Genomic DNA, 25,054 nt, shown 5'->3' on the forward strand with positions numbered 1-25,054 from the left:
TGAAAATGAACTTACAACTGTGTAGTCAATAGGGGCATCAACAGCACGGTGTTACGGCATGGCAAGAAAAAGATGATGATCCACTGGCAGCTCCATGACAAAAGAGGTTTAATAACATAACATAGAACACAGGAGGAAAGGCAAAAAATAAAAGGATCACAAGGGATCAGAAAACAAACAAGGAAATACAGAATTAAGTAAAACCATGAAACAAAGCACAACTAAGCAAAAACACAGGGAACAGAACTGATCAGTAGACCATTGGACCAAACACACAGTAAGATTCACCATGACTGACTAAAGAACTGAGAAGAAATTGGCACTTAAATACAAAAAGCAACGGGCTAATGAGAGGGGCAAGATGTGGACCATCAGACACTCAACCAGTAAGAATGGCACAGGGAAAACAGGCAACAGATGCAGTAACTCATACTAATGAACCCAGGACTAGGGAAACTCCAACAAATACTGAAAGAAAAACTAATCACACACTAGGAATTCAACATTCAACACAAATATAGGAATGTGGAACATAAAACAAGGCACAAGCTTCACAAGGAGAACACAGAACTAATAAACACTAGGAGGAATAAAAAAACTAATAATGACTGGACTCCACAAGAAAACACATCAACACAAGAGACACAACGCCCATCCTGCTGCATCCACGAAGGCTACCCCTGGTAAAGCAGCAAGCAGCAGTGGAACAGACGATGCGTGAGAAGGCAGTGGCAGGAGTCATAGAGCCGTCCTATAGCCCAAAGGCGGCTCCAGTGGTCCTCATCAACAAGAAGAATGGGTTATAGTGTTTCTGTTTCAATTATCAACAACTGAATATGATGACAAGGAAGGACTCCTAACCAGTGCCACGCATCCACAACACACTGGATTAAATCTCCGGGTCAATGTATTTCAGCTCTCTGGACCACCAGAGTGACTACTGGCTGGTCAAACTGGCCACAGAAGCTTGAACTAAGACCGCATTTACCACCTACCACAGACGAGCGCACACGTGCTTTCCAGTCCGGAGATGCGGACCTGTACAAAAAATGCAGATACGATCTCCGGAAAGCCATCAGGAGCGCGAAGTGGGAGTACAGCAGTAAAGTGGACTCCCAGTTTAGCTGCACACGTGACGCGCGTCAGATGTGGAGGGGGATTCAGACGCTGACGGATTACAAACCACGAGCTCACTCACTCGTTTCCGCCAGCCCATCACTCCCAAACGAACTGAATGCATTCTATGCACGCTTTGAGCTCGCTAACTCTCACCCCCCAGAGCGGGCTCCGGCAGATCTGCATGATGACGTCACTCCCACCGTGTCCGTTGCGGACGTGAAGAACAGCTTTAACAGAGTCAACATCCGCAAAGCTGCCGGTCCAGATGGAATTTCGGGTCGTGTACTGAAGGTGTGCAGCGAGCAGCTGTCTGCCGTCTTCACAGACATTTTTAACACCTCCCTGCAAAGCTCAACTGTCCCCATCTGCTTTAAAAACACCACCATTGTCCCAGTTCCCAAGAAGAATAAAGCCAGCTGCCTTAATGACTTTCGGCCTGTTGCACTAACCTCCATCACAATGAAATGCTTTGAAAGGCTGGTAATGAGGCACATTTTGAGCTCCATTCCGACCAGTCTGGACCCCCTCCAATTTGCATATCGTCACAATAGATCCACTGACGACGCCATTTCACACACCATCCACACCACCCTGGCTCACCTGGGCAATAAGAACTGCTATGCCAGACTGTTGTTTGTGGACTTCAGCTCTGCATTCAACACAGTTATTCCCTCCAAGCTGATCCAGAAGCTGCGGGTGCTGGGACTCAGTGCTACTCTGTGCAACTGGGTTCTGGACTTTCTCACCAACAGACCACAGCATGTGAGGATCGGCAAAAACACCTCCACCACAATGATTCTCAACACTGGCACACCACAGGGAAGCGTTCTGAGCCCAATACTGTACTCCCTGTTTAAACACGACTGTGTGTCCAGACACAGCTCCAACACTATCATCAAGTTTGCTGATGATACCACCGTTGTGGGCCTGATCAGCAACAACGACGAGACGGACTACAGAGAGGAGGTGAGACTCTTGGCAGAGTGGTGCCAGGAGAACAACCTCTCTCTCAATATCAGCAAAACCAAGGAGATGGTTTTGGATTTTAGGAGGCAGGATGCAGCTCATCCCCCTATCTACATCGGAGGAGGTGCCGTGGAAAGGGTCAGTAGCTTCAGGCTCCTTGGGGTCACCTCAAGTCCTCAGACCATACAGCAGCGGTCACCAAAAAAGCCCATCAACGACTTCACTTCCTCAGACGCCTAAAGAAGGCTGGGGTGTCCACCTCTGTCCTCACCAGCTTTTACTGGTGCACTGTGCAGTCCATCCTCACAGGGAGTATTGCGTCCTGGTACGGCAGCTGCACTGCTCAAGACAAGAAAGCTTTGCAGAGGGTGGTGAAAACAGCTCAGAAGATCACAGGCACACCACTCCCTGCAATAACGGACATCTATAGCACGCGCTGTCTCAGGAAAACCAAGAACATCCTGAAAGACCCCAGCCACCCTGCATTGGCACTTTTTACTTTCCTGCCATCAGGCAAGAGACTCAGGACAATTCACTCACGCACAACTCGACTCAGGAACAGTTTCTACCCCAGTGCCATCAGGCTATTCAACAAATCAGTAATTGTGGTAAAATCCCTTACTGTGCAACTTACTTCACACTATGCACTGTCACTGTATATTATGCACACTCAAACTATGCAACTTAGACTATTTATTATTATTTATTGCTGCTACACCACTTTGTCTTTGTCTTCTATGTCTTGTGTGTATCTTGTCTTATGTTCTGTCTGTGGGGGGGGGGGTTTCAAGTAAGAATTTCATTGTGCTCTGTACGCTGTACTTGGTACACATGACAATAAACTTCAACTTCAACTTCAACTATGGCACGTCCAGTCAATGCCTTTTGGCCTGTGTAATGCCCCAGCCACTTTCGAGAGGCTCATGGAGCGCATTCTGGTCTACATCCCCCGGACCCAGTGCATTGTCTGTCTTGATAATCTGCTCGTGCACACTGCTGACTTCGCTGGGGCACTCTGGAACTTAAAAACTGTGCTCTCCACTATTTGACAGGCAGGATTACAGCTGAACCCCAGGAAGTGCTCCCTCCTCCAGCATCAGATGTGCTTTCTGGGCCATGTTGTCAACTGGGAAGGCATGGCCACCAACTCAGAGAAGATGGCAACACTGCAGGTTTGGCCAACTCTGCATACAGTTGCAGAGCTACACAGCTTCCTGGGCCTAGTGTCGTATTACTAGTGCTTTGTAAAAGGACTTTGCCAGCATTGCAAAACCGCTGCACTGTCTTAAACGGAAGGGAAACGGTTTCGCATGAACGAATGCCTGTGCCATTGCGTTTAACCAGCACCGCGCAGCACTTGCCAATGCTCCTGTGCTATTGTACCTGGAGCCTGTCTTCCTTTTATCCAGAACACAGATGCTAGTAGCGAGGGGCTTGGTGCTGTGCTCTCATACGCAGGACCTGGAGAGGAGCACATGGTTGCATATTTCAGCCGAATGCTAAGTAGGCAAGAGCGCAACTACTGTGTTACCCGATGGAAATTTTATCTGTACATAAGAACATAAGAAATTTACAAACGAGAGGAGGTCATTTGGCCCATCAAGCTCGTTTGGGGAGAACTTAACTAATAGCTCAGAGTTGTTAAAATCTTATCTAGCTCTGATTTAAAGGAACCCATGGTTTTAGCTTCCGCTACACTAGCAGGAAGACTATTCCATACTCTAACTACACGCTGTGTAAAGAAGTGCTTCCTCAAATTTGTTTTAAAATGTTCTCCCGCTAATTTCCACTTATGGCCACGAGTTCTAGTATTTAGACTAATATTGAAATAGTCATTTGGCTCAACAGCATCCAGACCGACAGTTCCGGTTGCGGATGGACTATGCAACCCTGACATGGCTCCTGAGTTTCTGCAATCCAGAGAGATAGCTGGCCTGCTGGTTGGAGGTGCCTTCGATTACAAGGTCCAACATTGCCCTAGGAAGCTGCACAGAATGCATATGCCCTCTCTCGTAGGCTATGCATCACCATGAGTTGCTGTCATTTCTGCCGAGCAGAGGACCCACCAGGACTTCTTGCTCACGTGACTTCCTCTGCTGACTCCTGGAGGATGAACTCCTTGGAAGGAACCACAGAGTCGGGTTCCTTCCAAGGTTTCCTCCTTCTAGGGAGCTTTTCCATGCCAGTGTTACCTCTGGCTTGCTCACTATGGGTTTTGAGCAGGGTTAGCGTTTAGTGCTTTGAAATCATGTAATGTTGTGAAAATGCACTATACAAATAAAACTGAATTGAATTTAACTTCGATCATCAACAGCTCATCACGGAGCAGAGCAGTGAGCCGGTGCCTACCAGGGTAAGGGAGTGGCCGGGCGAGGGCAGGTGACCAGAAACCAAGGCCTACCACTCCCAGTGAGACACCCTGTAAGAGTGTGGGGGCATGCTGTATTGGCATTGGTGACTGCCAGATGGTGCAGGGGAACTGCTGTAGCTGCTAGTGCCATGAAGCCTACACACACCATGTTGAGGTCAGTATACAGAGCCATCGGGGCTGGGGTAAAGAAGATCTTAGGGAAGCTGCAGCAATGCTTGTACTGGATCCGGCTGCTGGCAGGACACGAGCAATTCTTGTACCGTTGTGACACGTGCATGGCCTGGAAGGGTCCTAGCTGGTAGTCCCAGGTTGCCCTGCAGCCATACCTGGTGGGGGTCCCCATGGAGCTTGTGGGGGTGGGTGCCCTGGGACCCTTCCCCTACAATGAGGCCGGGAACTACTTTATACTCGTGGCCATGGACTATTCTACGAAGTTGCCCGAGGTGTATGTGGTTCCCGATCAGAGTGCAACCACTAAATTAGCTAAACTCCTTGAGGAGTTCTTTTGTAGGTTCGGGTCCCCAAGGAGCTACACAGTCATCAGGGAAGGAGATGCAGGTGTTTGGTGAGGTTTGCCAGCAGCTGGGGATCATGAAGATCTGCACCACCCCCCTTCACCCTCAGAGCGACCGGTTAGTGAAGCGGTTCAACCGTACCCTACCTGCACAACTGGGGATCTTCGTGGATGAGCAGCAGTGCGATTTTGGGATGCCCACCTTCCCCTGATTCTGTGGCTATATTGTGCTGTGGTGCATGATAGCACCGCCTGCACCCATGGCGCCCTCATGTTTGGTCATAAGCTGCAGTCCCCGGTGGAGCTGGTGTTTGGCTTGCCCCCTAAGTTGGAGCTGCTGGCGACAATGGGACTGGACTACCAGCACCAGCTCTGGGAGCACATGGATGTCATCCATGAGCTGGCCAGGGATCATCAGGACGTGGCCATGGGCAGACAGATTAGGGCGTATGCTGCCCGGGACAGGCCTTCAGGGAAACGGGGCGATCACCCAAGCTCCACAGACACTGGAGGGGCCCTGGTCAGGTCCTGGAACAGATTTCCAATGTGGTGTACACAGTGTGGATGCTGGAGTGGTGCAGGACTGTCGTGCTGCACCATAAGCACCTGGCTCCATACAGCCCCTGGCCCACTCGGAGCAGCCATCAGCAGGACCAGTGGTGAGTACCCTGGCAGCAGGGACTGATCAGGGCGGTGGGGGATTTGGGACCCTGTGGCCACAGAGGACTCACTGCTGTCCACAACACTTTCAAGACTTTGTGGGGGTTCCAGAATGGTTAACCCCCTAAGGGGGGGCAGTGTAGCACTGGAGGTACCATGGGGCAGTGCAGTAGATTGGGCTGGTGCCAACTTTGTAAATAGTTCTTCGTGATTGCCATGCACTGTAATGTCTTTGTGCTTAGTTATGTCATGTGTAGTGTTAAATGTTAACTATTGTACATAGCGCGTGTGTGTGTGTGTGTGTGTGTGTGTGTGTGTGTGTGTGTGTGTGTGTGTGTGTGTGTGTGTGTGTGTGTGTGTGTGCACACTGTGCATGTTAGGAGTAAGTGGGGCAATGTGGGGGCATTGTTAGAGTTACTGGTACGGGTGAAATAAACGCCATGTTGTGGTTAATTTCTATTGCCTCTTGCCGCTTATTATGCCATCCCACACCTTGGCTGATTGAAATCTAAATAAAAATGAGTAAGAACAATTTCTAAGTAAATGTCTTTATCAAACTCTATACAATACATTTTACAATAATGAGTGGAGTGCTGCTTCAGGGGGTCTTCGTACATAAAGTTTCTATGGGTTTCCTACAGAAACTCCAGTTTCCTCTTTCAATCCAAAAAAAATGCAGTTAGGCCAATGAGGTCAAACTCGCTTACATGAAACCAAATTCAACATCTCCCTTATTAGAACACCCAGTTTCTATTCCTGTTATCATGATTTTAAGGTTTTTTTTTTTTTTACTTACCCAGGTCAGCTCTTGATGAATGGTTTTTCTGTTTTTTCATATGTATTTTTGCACATTGAAGTCCTCTGCATTCACCCATAAAGTTAAAACTGCTGTATTAAATTTGTGGCAACATTTTTTGAAAGAAATGTAACTATTTGTTTATAAATACATACATTTAAGCAATATTATTGTTTAAACTGAGCGTAATGTTCATCAAACGAATGACAATACAGAATGAAATCATATACATTAACATACTTCTGGATTAAAATGTTGTTTTACGTTTGTGAATTTAAGCTGGGTCCTATTCTCTACCACCACAACAAACAGAACTGCCCATTGTATCTGCATTCTAACAATAGTGGGACATTTTTCTTGATTTTAGTAATTAGTTTGATCCACAAACCCTGTGGTTTGTGGCCAGTATACTGTACCACTGTGTCATACTATGAAAGTGACTGCAATTTTGTCATGTTAAATGTAGAAGAAAAAAACTGAGGAATGTTAATTTATGCAGTTAAAATGCCAGGACTGATGTAATTCCAATGCTGTAAGCTAAGGATATCTGAGTCATAAATTGCTGTCATTGAAGTTGTTTCTGTTTACATCCATACCAGAATGTGCTAAAGGTATGTAGCTATGATATATAACCCAATTTCTGCACTAAGATGAAATCCATCTTTGTTCCTTTATCCCAAGATTGGGAGTACCAATTAGTTTCAAAGCTGGGCCCAAATTGAACAACTCAAGAAAGGATGTTCAGCAAAGTTTTAGACCATAGTACCTCTGAATTGTGCAGTAATCCAGTTCCTGAAGGCCCTGTAATTGGCTTGAGAAATTGTTCATCTGTGCTCACTGCCACAACACTTGATGATTGATGTGTGTGTGTCAGCTAGGACCCTTCCAGGCCATGCACGTGTCACTGTTCGAACAGTGTGGGAAGAAAGGCTATTGTCAAACGCTGAGCATTTGATGACAGTGTGGTGTTGTATTTTAAAAAGGGGGCTCTGATCATTGGATTTGCGTTCAATGAAGTCAATGTCTTGTCTGGATCTTGGAGATACCTCTGTACGTCATCCTCTGTTGTGGAACTCGTCATCCATGTATTCTCAAACTTGAAGAAGTTGTCATCTTCTGGCTCACTTCACATTGGGGCATGTCCAACTGGTGCTGGCATCATCAGAAGGCACTCTGTCAAAAAGACGAGCCTCTTAGACTAATGTTATTCTCATGTATTCCCTCTCTTTATCAGCAAGCCACCATAGTCTGAACTTTGGGATGATGGAAGCTGCCATCCTAGCCTCATGGAAGGTCGATACCTCCCCAAACAATGTGTCAGTGGCCTTGATAATAGCTGAGAAGATGTGAGCTGAGAACTATACTTGTGTCAAATTTCCAAATAACTTACCTTTTAGGCTGAGAATGGTGGGAATTATGTATCCAAAATAACAGTTCTTTTCTCCCTGGAGTAGGTTGATTGAGTCGGCAAGTGGTTTCAGAATGGCTGTGTACTCTTTGAGAAACATTGTCTCTGGAGGGTGCAGTTTGGCCATATTTAGATGGTCACAAACTTCAATGAGCTGACCTTCAATGAGATTCATTATCTTTTCAATGGCATGACACTCTGAACTCCACCTGGTCACAGAAGGTACAATGCATCTCATTTTGGCAAAGTCTTCAATCACATCAGCAGCACCTGATGAGTGATGAGCATTGTCCCAAATGGCAGCACATTTTGATGTGGAACTGTATAATTTTCATGAGGCAACCTGTGCAGCAGCCTTCTCTAGATCTGGGCCGGTATGCATAAAACTTCCTAAGAATGGTCTTAAGAATGGTCGTACACTTGGACTTAAGAGTTAAAAAAATCATAGCAAAAAGTAGGACCTAAGAGCATTGTATAAAGCTGCTAAAAGTAACTTTCAGCAAAGTCTAAGCCCAATTCCTAAGTGCTGACGGAGCCAGCATTTAAGTATCGTTAAATGAGGACTACAATAAAATCCCGCCCCAAATACTAAGTTCAACCAATAGAGGAGCTGCACAGTGAATACATTAAACCGTTAATGTAGAGCTTTATACAACATACCTTTCTGTGATCATACCTTTAATTGGTTGTACGAAAATCTACCTAGCACATCACCGATCAATTTCTACTAATAGATGCACGTTGTATAAATTATGGGTCAAACGTAAAACTCATAGCAAGACATTGGATCCTAAAAGAAAACCAAACTGGACGACAAACAAAACGGTTCTTTTGGCACAGTTGGTGCTTACCGTAAATGGAAGGAGGTAGTGCGAGGAAAGTTTGGCCCAGCTGTTACAAGCACGGACAAAAAAAAGCTTAGGAAGCTATTGCAAGCTCCGTAAATGCTGCGTCACCTCGGACAAGGCGTTCAGCAGAGGAATGTGAAAAATGGTGGTATAATGTTTTATCGACCTCGTGAAGGGAAATCACAGTTTATAAAGCAAGCATGCAAGCTACAGGTTTGTGTCATTACTTATATTGCTCTTATGACCCTCGCTATAATGATGATGATATAATAATATTTATTATTATTATATTTTTCCAGTTGCCAAAAACGTAGCATCATTGTCACCTTCAGTTCAACTAAGTGCATTTTTAGGTGACGTAGGAGATTGTATCCGGTTCCTAATTAGGTTAGTCATCATCATGATCGAGCCTGTACCTTTTTATCAATTCATTATTGTCGTACGTCTGCAGGACGTCCTTTCTTTGACGGAAAAGCAAAAGCTTAACTTCACTTTTAATTTAGCACAATAAAATGTATAGTGCAGCACGAACAACATCAACATTTACACTTTGTTAATCTTGTTGTCGCATCCAGTAAAAAATAGTCAGTCGGTAGTGAATGTCGATACAGTCCCGCTGTTAATTAAAAATGTCCGTGGCATTGACCTGTCACTCAAAAACTTATTAGCCAATGGGGACGCGTCCCTGAAAAAACCCGCCCACGCGAGAAGTTTGTGTCAGAATTGTAAGCAAAAAGTCAGGGAGCGCAAGCGAGAAAGCTGGCAGCGTAACCGTAAAGTCAAGCAGCGCAAGCGAAAAAGCTGGCAGCGTAACCTCAAATTCAAGCAGCGCAAGCGAGAAAGCTGGCAGCGTAAACAAAGGAAAACATTATCAAAAGACCAATCGTGTTTGCAAGTTATAAATTTTACTTTTGAGATGACATTTCTTTTGCTTCAGTTTTTTTCCTTCTCGAAGCCTTGTTTTTGCTTGATGTCAATAAAGTTTTGCTTGATAATATTGCCACAAATCTGATTCCATAGTAGAGCAGCTGCCATCATTCAACTCCTAACTGGCTTAGGAGTCCTCTCCAACTCTCTTAAATAATTTAGGAGCTGAGACCAAGTCTTAACACTTAAGAATGTTTATGCATGCCACTTATTCTTAAGTCTGGGAGTAGGAGCAAAATCACATCACTCTAAGAATTGTGACGCATTTAAGAGTGAAATTTTACTCTGAGAAGTTTTATGCATACCGGCCCTGTTGTGGCAACGAGATTCAAAGTATGTGCTGCACTTTGTTGGTGTGGGGGCAAAAAAACAGTTTAGCTCCTCTTGCTCTTGTTCCTTGTCAAATACTGCAGTAACATCAGCAAACTGCACACCATCAATGCTATCCAAGTTGTCTTCTAAATCTAAACCTCCATATTCACTGAAAGCTTTGACGAAATTGCTTTTAGGTTTTTAACTGAATAATATGTATTTGCCGTATGATTTCATGCATGGGCATGGGAGTCAGAAAGCGTGAGAGTCATGCCAGATGTGTGAGAGCTGGCAACCATGACAATGGTTTTATTACACTTAAGGATTCTAAATAATTGTCTGTCATAAATCACATGAGAAGTCCACCACCATCTATTTAACATGTACAGTTCATAGATTATGGGGAGCACTGCCATAAAGCATTATCTTGAAACCGTTTTGCTAGCAAAGTAACATCATTAGGCTACACATTTCAATAGGAGCATGCATGCATATGGCAAAAACAGCATTCAGAAAGATTTTGGAGCAGCACTACACATGAATACCAGTAGCAGGTTGTTTGCCTGTATTGTTTGGAGTCTCCAAACTGCATACTACACAAAGCTAACACAATGAATCTTACAGCCTATGAGCTAACGTGAGCTAGATAGCATGTTAAATAGCCATAGATAGCATATAGCAGATTGTCGATTAGCAATTCAGTTAGGTAGCTATCTATACAGTGGTGTGAAAAAGTGTTTGCCCCCATCCTGATTTCTTATTTTTTTTGTATGTTTGTCACACGTAAATGTTTCAGATCATCAAACAAATTTAAATATTAGACAAAGATGACACAAGTAAACACAAAATGCAGTTTTTAAATTAAGGTGTTCATTATTAAAGGGAATAAAAAAATCCAAACCTACATAGCCCTGTGTGAAAAGTGATTGCCCCTGTTAAAACATACGTGAAGTGTGGTGTATCACATCTTTAGAAAGCTGAGTTCTATTTTTCAAGCCACACCCAGGCCTGATTACTGCCACACCTGTTCTCAATGAAGAAATCACTTAAATAGGACCTGCCTGGGGCTTTATGCCCCTGGTAGGGTCACCCAAGGCAAACAGGTCCTGGGTGAGGAACCAGACAAAGTGCGGCTCAAAAAGACCCCTTATGACGAGTAAAAACATGGATCTACGTTTTCCCTCGCCCGGACGTTTCCCCGGGCCCCCCCCCCCCCGGAACCAGGCCTGGGGGTGGGGCTCAATGGCGAGCGCCTGGTGGCCAGGCCTACACCCATGGGGCCTGGTCGGGCACAGGCCGAAAAAGGCACGTGGGTCCCCCCTCCAATGGGCTCACCACCTGTAGGAGGGGCCAAAGGGGTCGGGTGCAGTGCGAGTTGGGTAGTGGCCGAAGGAGGGGACCTTGGCGGTCCGATCCTCGGCTATAGAAGCTAGCTCTAGGGACATGGAATGTCACCTCTCTGATGGGGAAGGAGCCTGAGCTGGTGCGCGAGGCCGCGAGGTTCCGACTAGATGTAGTTGGGCTCACCTTAATGCACGGCTTGGGCTCTGGAACCAGTCTCCTCGAAGGGGATTGGACCTTCTTCCACTCTGGAGTTGCTCACGGGGAGAAGCGCCGGGCAGGGGTGGGCATACTTATCGCCCCCTGGCTGGACGCCTGTACATTGGGGTTTACCGCGGTGGACGAGAGGGTAGCCTCTCTTCGCCTTCGGGTGGGGGGACGGGTCCTGACTGTTGTTTGCGCTTATGCGCCAAACAGCAGTTCAGAATACTCACCCTTTTTGGAGTCCTTGGAAGGGGTGTTGGAGAGCGCTCCTCCCAGGAACTCTCTTGTTCTGCTGGGGGACTTCAATGCTCACGTGGGCAATGACAGTGAAACCTGGAGGGGTGTGATTGGGAGGAACGGCCCCGCCGATCTGAACCCGAGTGGTGTTTTGTTATTGGACTTCTGTGCTCGCCATGGATTGTCCATAATGAACACCATGTTCAAGCATAAGGGTGTTCATATGTGCACTTGGCACCAGAACACCCTAGGCCACAGTTCGATGATCGACTTTGTGGTCGTGTCATCGGACTTGCGGCCACATGTATTGGACACTCGGGTGAGGAGAGGGGCGGAGCTGTCAACCGATCACCACCTGGTGGTGGGTTGGCTCCGATGGTGGGGGGGAGCCGGTCAGACCTGGCAGACCCAAGCGTAAAGTGCGGGTCTGCTGGGAACGTCTGGCGGAGTTTCAACTCCTACCTCCGGCAGAACTTCGCCCATGTCCTGGGGGAGGCGGGGGACATTGAGTCTGAATGAGCCATGTTCCACGCCTCCATTAAGGTGGTCGATGCTTGTCGCGGCGGCAATCTCCGAACCTGCTGGTGGACACCGGCAGTGAGGGATGCCATCAAACTGAAGAAGGAGTCCTATCGGGCTTTTTTAGCCTGTGGGACTCCGGAGGCAGCTGATGAGTACCGACGGGCCAAGCAGAATGCGGCTTCAGCGGTCGCTGAGGCAAAAACTCGGGTATGGGAGGAGTTTGGCGAGGCCATGGAGAACGACTTCCGGACGGCTTCGAGGAGATTCTGGTTCACCATCCGGCGTCTTAGGACGGGAAAGTGGTGCAGCATCAACACTGTTTATGGTGGGGATGGTGTGCTGCTGACCTCAGCTCAGGATGTTGTGGGTCGGTGGAAGGAGTACTTTGAAGACCTCCTCAATCCCACGCCTTCCAATGAGGAAGCAGAGTCTGGGGACTTGGGGGTGGACTCACCTATCTCTGCGGCAGAGGTCGCTGAGGTGGTTAAAAAGCTCCTCGGTGGCCGGGCCCTGGGGGTGGATGAGATCCGTCCAGAGTTCCTCAAGGCTCTGGATGTTGCAGGGCTGTCTTGGTTGACACGCATCTGCAGCATCGCGTGGCCATCGGGGGCGGTGCCTCTGGATTGGCAGACCCGGTGGGTCTCTTCAAGAAGGGGGACCGGAGAGTGTGTTCCAACTATAGGGGGATCACACTCCTCAGCCACCCTGGTAAGGTCTATTCGGGGGTGCTGGAGAGGAGGGTCCGTCGGATAGTCGAACCTCGGATTCAGGAGGAGCAGTGTGGTTTTCGCCCTGGCCGTGGAACAGTGGACCAGCTCTATACTCTGGGCAGAGTCCTGGAGGGTGTGTGGGAGTTTGCCCAACCAGTCTACATGTGTTTTGTGGACCTGGAGAGGGCATTCGACCCCGTTCCTCGGGGAGTCCCGTGGGGAGTGCTCCGGGAGTATGGGGTACCGGGCTGCCTTATAAGGGCTGTTCGGTCCCTGTACGACCGGTGCCAGAGCCTGGTCCGCATTGTTGGCAGTACGTCGGACTTGGTTCCGGTGAGTGTTGGTCTCCGCCAGGGCTGCCCTTTGTCACCGATTCTGTTCATAGTTTTTATGGACAGAATTTCTAGGCACAGCCAGGGAGTTGAGGGTGTCTGGTTTGGTGACCTCAGGATTAGGTCTCTGCTTTTTGCAGATGATGTGGTCCTGTTAGCCTCATCGGACCGTGACCTTCAGCTCTCGCTGGGACAGTTCGCAGCCGAGTGTGAAGCGGCTGGGATGAGAATCAGCACCTCCAAATCCGAGACCATGGTCCTCAGCCGGAAAAGGGTGGAGTGCTCTCTCCGGGTCGGGGAGGGTGTCCTTCCCCAAGTGGAGGAGTTTAAGTATCTCGGGGTCTTGTTCACGAGTGGGGGGACGATGGAGCAGGAGATCGACAGGCGGATCAGTGCGGCGTCCACAGTGATGCGGGCGCTGCATCGGGCTGTCATGGTAAAGAAGGAGCTGAGCCAAAAGGCAAAGCTCTCAATTTACCAGTTGATCTACGTTCCTACCCTCACCTATGGTCACGAGCTGTGGATAGTGACCGAAAGAACGAGGTCGCGAGTGCAAGCAGCCGAAATGAGTTTCCTCCGCAGGGTGGCTGGGCTCTCCTTTAGAGATAGGGTAAGGAGCTCAGTCATTCGGGAGGGACTCAGAGTAGAGCCGCTGCTCCTCCGCATTAAGAGGAGTCAGATGAGGTGGCTCGGGCATCTGATTAGGATGCCTCCTGGACGCCTCCCTGGTGAGGTGTTCCAGGCATGTCCCACTGGGAGGAGGCCCCGGGGAAGACCCAGGACACGCTGGAGGGACTATGTCTCTCGGCTGGCCTGGAAACACCTCGGGATTCCCCCAGAGGAGCTGGATGAAGTGGCCGGGGAGAGGGAAGTCTGGGTTTCCCTGCTGAGACTGCTGCCCCCGTGACCAGACCTTGGATAAGCGGGAGATAATGGATGGATGGATGGTTGGATGAAAATCTCATCTGGTCCAGCAGACATCCTCTTCTTATTAGACACACAATTGAGACTACAGGTTCCAGCATATTAGAGATTATGAACTGTAGCCTTGCCTTAGGTGTTGTGCCAAGGAAATTTAAGCATGCTGTTGTTCAGCCGTTGATTAAAAAACCTAACTTAGACACTTCAATCCTTTCTAACTACAGACCCATCTCTAAACTTAGATTTTTATCTAAAGTTCTTGAGAAACTCGTGCTTCAACAACTACAGTTTTTTCTAGATATACATGGTATCCTGGAACCTCTCCAATTTGGTTTTAAAGCCCTCCACAGCACTGAATCAGCACTACTTAAGGTTTTTAATGATCTATTACTAGCTACTGACTCTGGAGATTCTGCTATTCCTATCCTTCTTGATCTCACCGCTGCGTTTGATACTGTAGATCATGACATATTAATCTCCCGTTTGGAGCACTATGTGGGTATCAGAGGCACTGCCTGGAATGGTTTAGATCAGCGGTTCCCAAACTAGGGTACAAGAGGCTGTAGGGGGTACGCGAGGGAGCGGGGGCAATCACGAATTCGAACAACGAGACAGTCAGTAATTCTCACAACAGCGGAGTCGGTGACCTCCAAAAAAGCCGTAAAACACAAAATACAGTCGTGTTTATGTTATATATGTTTTTGTGCTTATTAAATGTAAGTGTTTCCAAAGATTAATCCCACAACAGTAATAAAATAAATGTCTTGCTTTAACATAAATACTAAAAGAATAGATCGCTTTAATCGCTATTACAGTTGGGTATGGGCATGCGGTCTTATTTAGAAAACATACAAAAAGAGACGCATATAATGTTTAATCATTCGTTAATTTGTATTTGTCCGGTCCAGGAGGTTAATTTTGGGGATTGCCTATCAGTGATAGATCACCTGTCTTAATTGATTAAGCCTGATTCGGTTCGTTATATATATTATTAAAAAGTAAATATTAAGTAAGAATGAGAATATGAACAACCATGGGAATTATTTTTACAGTGAAAACAATTGGTATTAATTATATTGTATGTTCTTGAGTAATCGATAAAATCAGTATATGCAAGACATCAATCTGTAATAGTGGAAAATATGTCCAGTTGATATGTCCAGTATGATCTAGGTCTGTGTGGTCAGACACTGTGCAATAAACAGAATTTTTAGGAACATTGCAAATGTTCACATTGCAGCATGGAAGTAGGTTCACTGTCACAGCGCTGACCGGGGAAGCAGAGGCGAGGAGACATAGGATCGGGGAAATGCGGGGTTAAATGAGCAAAAGGAACACACACTAGCGGTAAAGCAGAATTACAATACAATGACCGGACTGGAGAAACAAACGGAAACACGGACTAAATACAATGGACTAATGACAAGTTTGACAACAATCAGGAACAGCTGGTAACATGGGGAATCCACACAGGGTTAACGAGGGGGCTTGGCACGCGGAAGGAGCGGACGATCGGGGCATGACACTCACTGGAGAGCTTTGTCACAGATAACTTAACTGTCTCTAACAGCGTCTAACCGCACATTAAATAAAGTCCTGCGTATTTTTCTATTCTGAAATTCTTGTAGTGGACATGTTTTTGCATCTGTCTTTTCACTGATGTAAGGAAACGTATTTATTCCTGTTGTACACTAAAGAGGACATGCTGTGAAATTAAATTTTTTTTTTTTTTAATAAATCTAAATTGTAAGATGTCTTATTTCCTCCAAAGGCAAAATAACCTAAAACTGAAGGACATGTTTTCCCTTGGGTCTCAGGAGGTTAAATAAAGATAACTTCTAATCATTCACTCTTTATAATTTATAATGTTAACTCATCCTGTTTTATTTGGTTAATTTGTTATCTTATAAATTCATGTATTTGCTTTAATAATAATTAATACTTTATTGATCCCTGTGGGGAAATTGTTTTTATGCCTCCCTCAACTTGCTCTTTGTAGAGTAAGTTGTATGTGAAGGACAGCCACCTGTTGGGGTGCCCAGGGAGCTGGGGGTTAAGGGCCTTGCTCAAGGACCTGCAGATGTGCTGAGGCTAGGTTTGAACTGGCAACCTTGTGATTACAGGTACACAGGCTTAGCCCACTGAGCCACACGCTGCCCCCCATACTTTATATTTCTACTCCCTTCATGGATTACCTTACATTTATCTACGTTAAATTTTATCTGCCAGGCATCAGCCCAGTCGCTAATTAAATCCAGATCCCATTGTAGCCTCTCTACTGCTAGAACAGTATCTGCTACACCACCCACCTTGGTGTCGTCTGCAAATTTAACCAGTTTACTGTATGTATTGGCGTCTATCATTAATGTAAATTAGGAACAATAGTGGTCCTAAATTTGAACCCTGTGGTACCCCACTATGAACGAAGGCCCACTGTGACATTGTGCCTCTAATAACTACTCACTGCTTTCAGTCAGTTAACCAGTTGTCGATCCAAGCTGTTACAGTTCCTAAAACCCTTGCAGCTTTGAGCTTAAGCAAATGCCGTTTGTGTGGGACAACAGTAAAGGCCTTCTGGAAATCTAAGTAAATCACATCATAGGTCTTTTTGTGCTCAATTTCTCTTGTAGCTTCCTCAAAGAACTCAAGTAGGTTCGTTAAACAGGATCTACCTCTCCTAAATCCATATTGGCTATCCCTCAGAATGTTATTTGCATCCCAGTAAAGTAACATTTTCACTTGGATTATAGCTTCCATTACCTTTCCAGTTATGCAAGTTAAACTGATTGGCCTATAGTTTGCTGGATTACTTCTATCCCCTTTTTTGAATATGGGCATTATATTAGCATGCTTCCAATCAGAAGGTAGCACACCCGCAGATAACGATTTTTGGAATATTAAAGTTAAAGGTTGGCTAATAATATCCCTCATCTCCTTTAAAACTATAGGTAAGATGCCATCAGGGCCCTGCGATTTATTTATTTTGAGCTTAGCTAGACTTAGTACCACATCAGCCTCAGTTATACATATATTGGTCATAGACAATGCCGTATTCGTACTAAATGGTGGTAAGTTACTCATGTTATCTACTGTGAACACCTGTGTAAAATAAACTCATTTACTATATCAATTTCATTTTCAATTATAAGGCCCTTACTATCCTGCAAATTAGTGATTTCAGCTTTTAGAGCTCTTTTGGAGTTTTTTTATTTTTATTATCATCCTTAGCCTCCAATGCAATTTTTCTTTCTACATTCCTCTTGGAGAGTCTAATGTTATTTTTAACTCAACCTGTAGACTTAGATACTCCTGCTTAATTTTGAAATCATTAGTCATTTTCCATTTATGGAACAGAGCCCTTTTCCTCCTGACTTAATTCTTAATTTCCTTAGTAAACCACCTTGGTTATAGTTTCCTAGATTTAGTTTTGCTGGATACAGGTATGAAGTCCTCTTGCACTTGCGATGTGCTTTTAAAAAATTCCCATGCCTCTTCAACCGTTTCGCTATTTAACTCCTCCAGTTTACAGTTTCTAGTTTCCGACTCATACCATTAAAGTTAGCCTTCCTAACACTGTATACTTTCAATTTCGACTTTGCTCTTCGGATACTAAAATTAACCTCAAATTTAACCATGTTATGATCACTACCCCGAAAGCCAGTTTTGTCAGCCGGGGATCGGACCGCCAGGGCCTCCCTTGGCCACTACCCGATCCACAAAGCATCGAACCCCTGACATTCCCCCTGCGGGTCATGGGCCCACCTGGGGACAGTCCCGCGTGCCTCTTTCGGGCTGTGCCCAGCCGGGCCCCACGGGCCAAGGCCCGGCCGCCAGGCGCTCGCCAACGGGGCCCATCCCCCAGGCCTGGCTCCAGGGTGGGGCCTCGGTGACCCTAGTCCGGGCGAGGGAAACGGGACTTTGTTTGGATACTTTTTCATAGGGTTCTTTTGGATTGCTCTTTGTCTGGCCCCTCCCCTGGGACCTTTTTGCCTTGGGAGACCCTACCAGGGGCTATTGCCCCCAACAACATAGCCCCCAAGGTCACTGAGGCACGCAAACCCCTCCACCACGATAAGGTGGCAATCCAAGGAGGAGACTTTTAATTCCGAGCTCCGAGGTGGCCGGGCCCTGGGGGTGGACGAGATCCGCCCGGAGTACCTGAAGGCTCTGGATGTTGTGGGGCTGTCGTGGCTGACACACCTTCTCAACAGTGCGTGGAGGTCAGACACAGTGCCACTGGATTGGCAGACCGGGGTGGTGGTCCCCTTATTTAAGAAAGGGGACCGGAGGGTGTGTTCCAACTACAGGGGGATCACACTTCTACCTGGGAAAGTCTATTCCGGGGTACTGGAGAGGAGGGCGAGATCGATAGTCGAATCTCGGATTCAGGAGGAACAATGCGGTTTTCGTCCTGGCCGTGGAACACTGGACCAGCTTTATACCCTTGCAAGGGTACTGGAGGGGGCGAGGGAGTTTGCCTATCCAGTCTACATGTGTTTTGTGGATTTGGAAAAGGCTTACGACGGGGTTCCCCGAGGTGCTCTGTGGGGGGTGCTTCGGGAGTATGGGGTCCAGGGTCCGCTGTTGTGGGTGATTCGGTCCCTGTATGAACGGAGCAGAAGCTTGGTCCGCATTGCCGGTAATAAGTCAGACGTGTTCCCAGTGCGGGTTGGGCTCCGCCAGGGCTGCCCTTTGTCATCGGTCCTGTTTATAATATTTATGGACAGGATTTCTAGGTGCAGCCAGGGTGTTGAGGGTGTCCAGTTTGGTGGCCTCAGGATTGCCTCGCTGCTTTTTGCAGACGATGTCGTCCTGTTGGCTTCATCTGCTGGGGATCTCCAGCATGCACTGGGGCGGTTCGCAGCCAAGTGCGAAGCGGCAGGGATGAGGATTAGCACCTCCAAGTCCGAGACCATGGTTCTCAGCCGGAAACGGGTGGTTTGCCCTCTTCGGGTCGGGGAAGACGTACTGCCTCAAGTGGAGGAGTTTAAGTATCTCGGGGTCTTGTTCACGAGTGAGGGTAGGCGAGATCGGGAGCTGGATAGACGAATCGGAGCGGCATCTACAGTTTTGCAGGCGCTTAACCGGTCCGTCGTGGCTAAGAAAGAACTGAGCCGAAAAGCAAAGCTCTCGATCTATTGGTCCATCTTCGTCCCTACCCTCACCTATGGTCATGAGCTATGGGTAATGACCGAAAGAATGAGATCGCGAATACAGGCGGCTGAAATGAGGTTTCTCCGCAGGGTGTCTGGGCTCTCCCTTAGGGATAGGGTGAGAAGTTCGGATATCCGGGAGGGCCTCAGAGTAGAACATGCTTCTTCATGTCGAAAGGAGCCAGTTGAGGTGGTTTGGACATCTGGTGCGGATGCCTCCTGGGCGGCTACCCGGAGAGGTTTTCCGTGCATGTCCTACAGGGAGGAGGTCCCGGGGCAGACCCAGGACTCGCTGGAGGGATTATATCTCTCGGCTAGCCTGGGAACGCCTCAGTGTCCTCCCCGAGGAGCTGGTAGAGGTAGCTGGGGAGAAGGAGGTCTGGCTGTCTCTCCTGAAGCTGCTACCCCCGCGACCCGAACCCCGGACAAGCGGCAGATAATGGATGGATGGATAATGGATGGATGGATGGATGATCACTACCACCCAATGGTTATAAAACCTCTAATTTTCCAACGCTATCCTGGTTATTAGAGAAAACAAGATCAAGAAGGGCTTCTCCCCTGGTAGGGGTATTAACAAACTGAGTTAAAAAAAAAAAAAAAAAAAAAAAAAAAACATGGCATGATGGTGCGGTGGTTAGCACTGTTGCCTCACACCTCTAGGACCCAGGTTTGAGTCTCTGCCTTGGTTACATGTGTGTGGAGTTCGCATGTTCTCCCTGTGTCGTCGTGGGGTTTCATCCAGGTACTCCGGTTTCCCCCCACAGTCCAAAGATATGCTGAGGCTAATTGGAGTTACTAAATTGCCCATTGGTGTGCATGTGTGAGTGTGCCCTGTGATGAGCTGGCCCCCCATCCTGGGTTGTTTCCTGCCTTGTGTCCGTAGCTTCCGGGATAGGCTCTGGACTTCAGCCTTACATCTGAAGCATCGTGTATAAATGAACTTGAACAGGCGACTGCAAACATGGATAAATCCCTTCGTAGCACACTAGATCTTGTAGCTCCACTTAAGAAGATAAAGCATAGAGATAAGAAACCTGCCCCCTGGTACTCTGATCATACACGTGAACTCAAACAGGCATCACGCAAGCTAGAGCGCAAATGGTGCTCAACTAAACTAGAAGTTTTCAAATCTGCATGGAAAGAGAGCCTGTCTAAATACAGACAAGCACTAGTGACTTCTAGGTCTGTGTATCTCTCCAGGTCAAGAGATGGGAACAAAAACAATCCAAAATTCCTATTTGAATCCGTGGCTAGGTTAACACAGAATTCTCCATTTAACTCGCAAGTCCCACAATCTCTTAAGAGTAATGACTTTATTACATTCTTTAATGGTAAAATAACTAAGATTAGACAGACCATCCAGTGTATGTCCTTAGCTACCTATGACTGCCAGACTCCTGCTAGTCTTATGCCTATCAATAATGAGACTTTTGAATCTTTCATTTGGAATGGGGTTAAAGTAAAAAAAAAAAAATCCTGAGCCTGAACTTTTTTTTGGGGGGACTTTTTTATTTGAAGGACTTACTTCAAATATTGACAATAATAACAAAAATAAAGTAAAAAAAAAAACAGCTAAACAATAGGAAGTGCTTAAAGTGCTTAAATAACAAGTGCTCAAAGTGCTAAAGAACTGAACTGCTAAACTGAAGATTAGAAGTGAAATCAAGGCCATTATCACTTATTTTTTCATTTTTTCTGGGTTGTAAGCAAAGTCCTGCAAACTCTTTCTTTTTAAGACATTTGGACCAGAAGATGGAGCTGGTACAGTGGAGGAGGCTGAGGGTCTGGCTGGTCTAGAGGAGGAGGATGAGGCTTTGGCTGGTCCAGATGATGAGGATGAGGCTTTGGCTGGTCCAGAGGGAGGGAGAAAGAGTTTGGCTAGTCCAGAAGAGTCTGGTTCAGAAGATAAGGATGAGGCTTTGGCTGGTCCAGAGGATGAAGATGAGGCTTTGGCTGGTCCAGAGGGAGAGAGAAAGAGTTTGGCTGGTCCATAGGAGGTTGAAAATGGTCTGAATGCTCCAGAGGAGGAGGCTGAGGGTCTGGCTGGTCCAGAGGAGGTTGAAAAAGGTCTGGATGGTCCAGTGGAGGTTGGTGAGGGTCTGGATGGTCCAGTGGAGGAGGATGAGTGTTTGGCTCGTCTAGAGGAGGCTTTGGCTGATCCAGCGATATTCCTGGCCTGTCGTATGAGTTTGTTTGCCATCTGTGATGGCCGAATCCTTGCTGCCTCACTCACCCTTTTCTTCTTTTGTGCCTGTTGTGCCTCTTTCTTTTTCTGCAGATGTTTTTGATATGTTTGGTACGATGACAGGCAAGACCACCTTAATGGCTGGTCTATTGTCATTGTCGATGCTGTCCACTCCCTTGCTTTAATCATGGATTTTACAATTGCAAGGCTCTCATAAGTTTCCACATTCATGGAGCATCTGTCTGCTTCAAGAATATCATCCATGAGATTAAATGATCCCTCAACTAGGGGGCCTGTGAAAATGCTAATTAGTGCTTTGACCAGCTGACCCAGAATGGGAAATCTCACACCTCTCTCTGGATTTTTCATGGATACAACTCTGCTCCACCAATCTACATCAACTCGGCCTTCCTCTTCAATGTAGTTCTGGGCACACGTTACCAGGTCCACCTCTATTTGGTACGCCCGTATCTCTTCCTCTAGTTGACCAATCTCTTCTGGTGCGACCACATTAGGCAAGGCCTCTCCTAATGTGATAAAAGCCCCACAGATGGAGTCATCTTGAATCAGAGAGGGAGTGACTGCAGAAAGTGAGGTGATTATCTTGTTGTCCAGAGGAAGGTTTTTGAGAAGGAACTCTGATGACTTCATGTATCCTTCTCTGAGAGAGTTGTAAATGTTTCTCACCCATATCTTCCTTTCCACATGAGCCTTGTTTAGTGCAGAGTAGCAGTATCTTCCAACAGACAACCTTTTGTCTGATAGTTGCAAATCTTTACTCCGGACATCAACCTTGATGATATCCTTTGCACTCAGTGGGATGGCTTCCGGCTTCATAAATTTGCTGAGGAGCTCTTGAACTAGGGCCACCATCTCCACGTGCAGCAAGTGCGCCATTGGTTTTTCATGTTGCATTTTTTTCAAAAATCCCTGAAATGTTGAAAGTACGCCTGCAAACATTAAAAAAAATGTTATTTTTATTTGACATTTTCACATGCATAAAAAAACACAAGAAAACAGAATTAAAGACAAGTTGCATACAGTTCAAATAAATAGCAGTGCGTTTTAAAAAAGTGAATAAAGTATAAATACTTTTAATAGCTTTTATTTCCATATATCAGATGTAATGGAAAAATTACTCCAAATCAAATTATTAACGAATTTGACCAGGTCTGCAGTTTTTTTTACTGGAAGCAAAGGAAATGGAATATTAATCTGTTCCCACAAAAAAATAAATAAATAAATTGCAGTGTTGAGATTTTTCAAACCCTTGACATAAACTTAAGACATTTTTCAAGATTTAACTTAACTTTAAATTACTGAAGTAATATTTTGGTGCATAATCATTGTTTTTGTCAGATGTTAATCAGATCATAATCAGATGTTATCATCAGTTAGATCTGTAAAATGTTTTAAGTGTATGTCAATGTTTGTGGCTGAAGAGAAAAGAAAAAATTCGCAACACTCCTATATTTTTTCCTTAAGATAAATATTCCTTTTCTTCATTTCCTGTAAAAAAAAATGCAGACTTAATAAAGTATTTTACATTTTTTGCCTTGGAATTGAATGTCTAATCTTTCCATTACATTTGAAATATGGAAATAACATACTGATTAAAAATAATTTCACTTTATTCACTTTTTTTTAACAATAAACTGCTATTTATTTGAACACTTCTAAATAACTCTGCATAACTTCTAAAGCTGGTTATGATTGCTGTAGTAGAGACCTGGCTGTTCCCTTTGTAAAAAAACAACTGTTATTAACTTTCATTACATTTAGCCTAAAGTTTTTGCCTACACAAGTTAGCCTGCTACAAGACTGAACTGAACCTCTGAACATGTCGACCATGACTTTGAATCGGTCAAACTCTGTAAAGAGCACAGAGATTCGTGCCTTCTGGTCAAGGTTGGCTTGTGTTCCCATTCGGGATGTCGTGGCTTGTTCTTGTTGAAGAATTTCTACTCTGGTTTTTTCCTCAACTGTTAGTGCATATCTCGTCAGCACTTCGTTAAGAAGCCTTCTGTATCACACAAACACACCACTGTGGCTATTTTCATTGCTTATTCCTACATAAAACCTAACAACACTCTAAACTAGCACATCACTCTACATGCAATATAATACAATAAAAATGGTTAACTGCAGAGACAGCACATTAAAAAATACTTAATTTATACTACAAAATGATTAGCATTACCTGTATTTGTGTTCTTCATTTGGATCCAGCACATAGTAATAATGCACCACCAGTACATCCATGAGTTCATTCAGCCTGGTGCACACCTCCAGCATCTGAAGAAATCTGTTGCTAATAGGTCTTATTAAGCTCTTGGAAGGAAGATGGAGCAGACTCTGAAACTCTGAGAAAATCTCCTTCTGTTTTGGTAACTTCTCAATATCATAATAGACATCGGAGCAGAAATTTTCCACTTCTGCGCTGAACGGACTCATGAGGGCCTTGGCGGCATTGGAAACCATGTGCACAGTGTCTCCAGATACGTCATGATTCCTATAAAACACCCAGAACTCCTGAGCTTAATTTCCTCCTGTAAATCCTCTACAAGCCTCATAGACCCAATTCCTACAAAATTCTTCAAGGAAATCGCACCACAGATTACCAATACCCTGTTAAATGTGTTAAACTCATCTCTTAAGCTTGGATATGTTCTAAAACCTTTTTAAATGGCTGATATTAGACCCGTTCTAAAGAAACCAAATCTTGAACCTAGTGTTTTAGGAAACTATAGACCGATCTCAAATCTTCCTTTCATTTCAAAGATCATGGAAAAGGTTGTAGTTCGTCAGTTGTCTTCTTTCCTACAAAAAAATAATACTAATGAATTATATCAGTCTGGCTTTAGACCAAACCATAGCACAGAAACTGCTCTAGTCAAAGTAATGAATGATTTACTTATGTCTTCTGACCGTGGCTTGATATCACTGTTGGTATTACTAGATTTAACTGCAGCATTTGATACTGTGGACCATAATATCCTCTTGGACCGGTTAGAAGGTGTGGTTGGCATTACAGGGACAGCACTCTTGGTTCCGCTCATATTTAACTGATCGCTATCAGTATGCACATGTGAACAACAATCATCCAAGGCCACCAAAGTCACATACGGTGTTCCACAGGAATCAGTACTGGGCCCACTACTGTTTACCCTATACATGCTACCGCTTGGTAACATTATTAGAAATCATGGTGTTGGGTTTCATTGTTATGCAAATGATACACAGTTATATATATCTGTTAACCCTGATGATACATCACTCCTATCTCGGTTAGAAGATTGTCTGTTAGATATCCGGTACTGGATGGCAAAAAAATTTCTAATGTTAAACACAGAAAAAACAGAAGTACTGGTGATCGGTCCCAAGGCTGCAAGAAATACGTTGCACGACCTAGTGGTCTTCCTATACAACCTAACACAGTGGTTAGAAATCTTGGTCTTCTAGTAGATTCAGATCTATGTTTTGATGCTCACATAAGTATTACTAGAACTGCGTTTTATCATCTAC

At 45.6% G+C, this 25,054-nt stretch overlaps 1 protein-coding gene across 1 annotated transcript; it reads right to left on the reverse strand.

Moving 5' to 3' along the window:
* Positions 1-20,920: 20,920 nt before the first annotated feature.
* LOC140578376 (uncharacterized) lies at positions 20,921-23,764 on the reverse strand. The gene is made up of 2 exons (XM_072698976.1): positions 23,730-23,764; positions 20,921-22,479 (listed from the first exon to the last, which is right to left on the reverse strand). The coding sequence occupies exons 1-2, from the start codon at positions 23,761-23,763 to the stop codon at positions 21,023-21,025; spliced, it is 1,491 nt and encodes a 496-aa protein (XP_072555077.1). The 5' UTR covers position 23,764; the 3' UTR covers positions 20,921-21,022.
* Between the last annotated feature and the right edge of the window lie 1,290 nt (positions 23,765-25,054).

Source organism: Paramormyrops kingsleyae, chromosome 14 (genome assembly GCF_048594095.1).
Source record: "Paramormyrops kingsleyae isolate MSU_618 chromosome 14, PKINGS_0.4, whole genome shotgun sequence".
Classification (NCBI taxonomy): domain Eukaryota; kingdom Metazoa; phylum Chordata; class Actinopteri; order Osteoglossiformes; family Mormyridae; genus Paramormyrops; species Paramormyrops kingsleyae.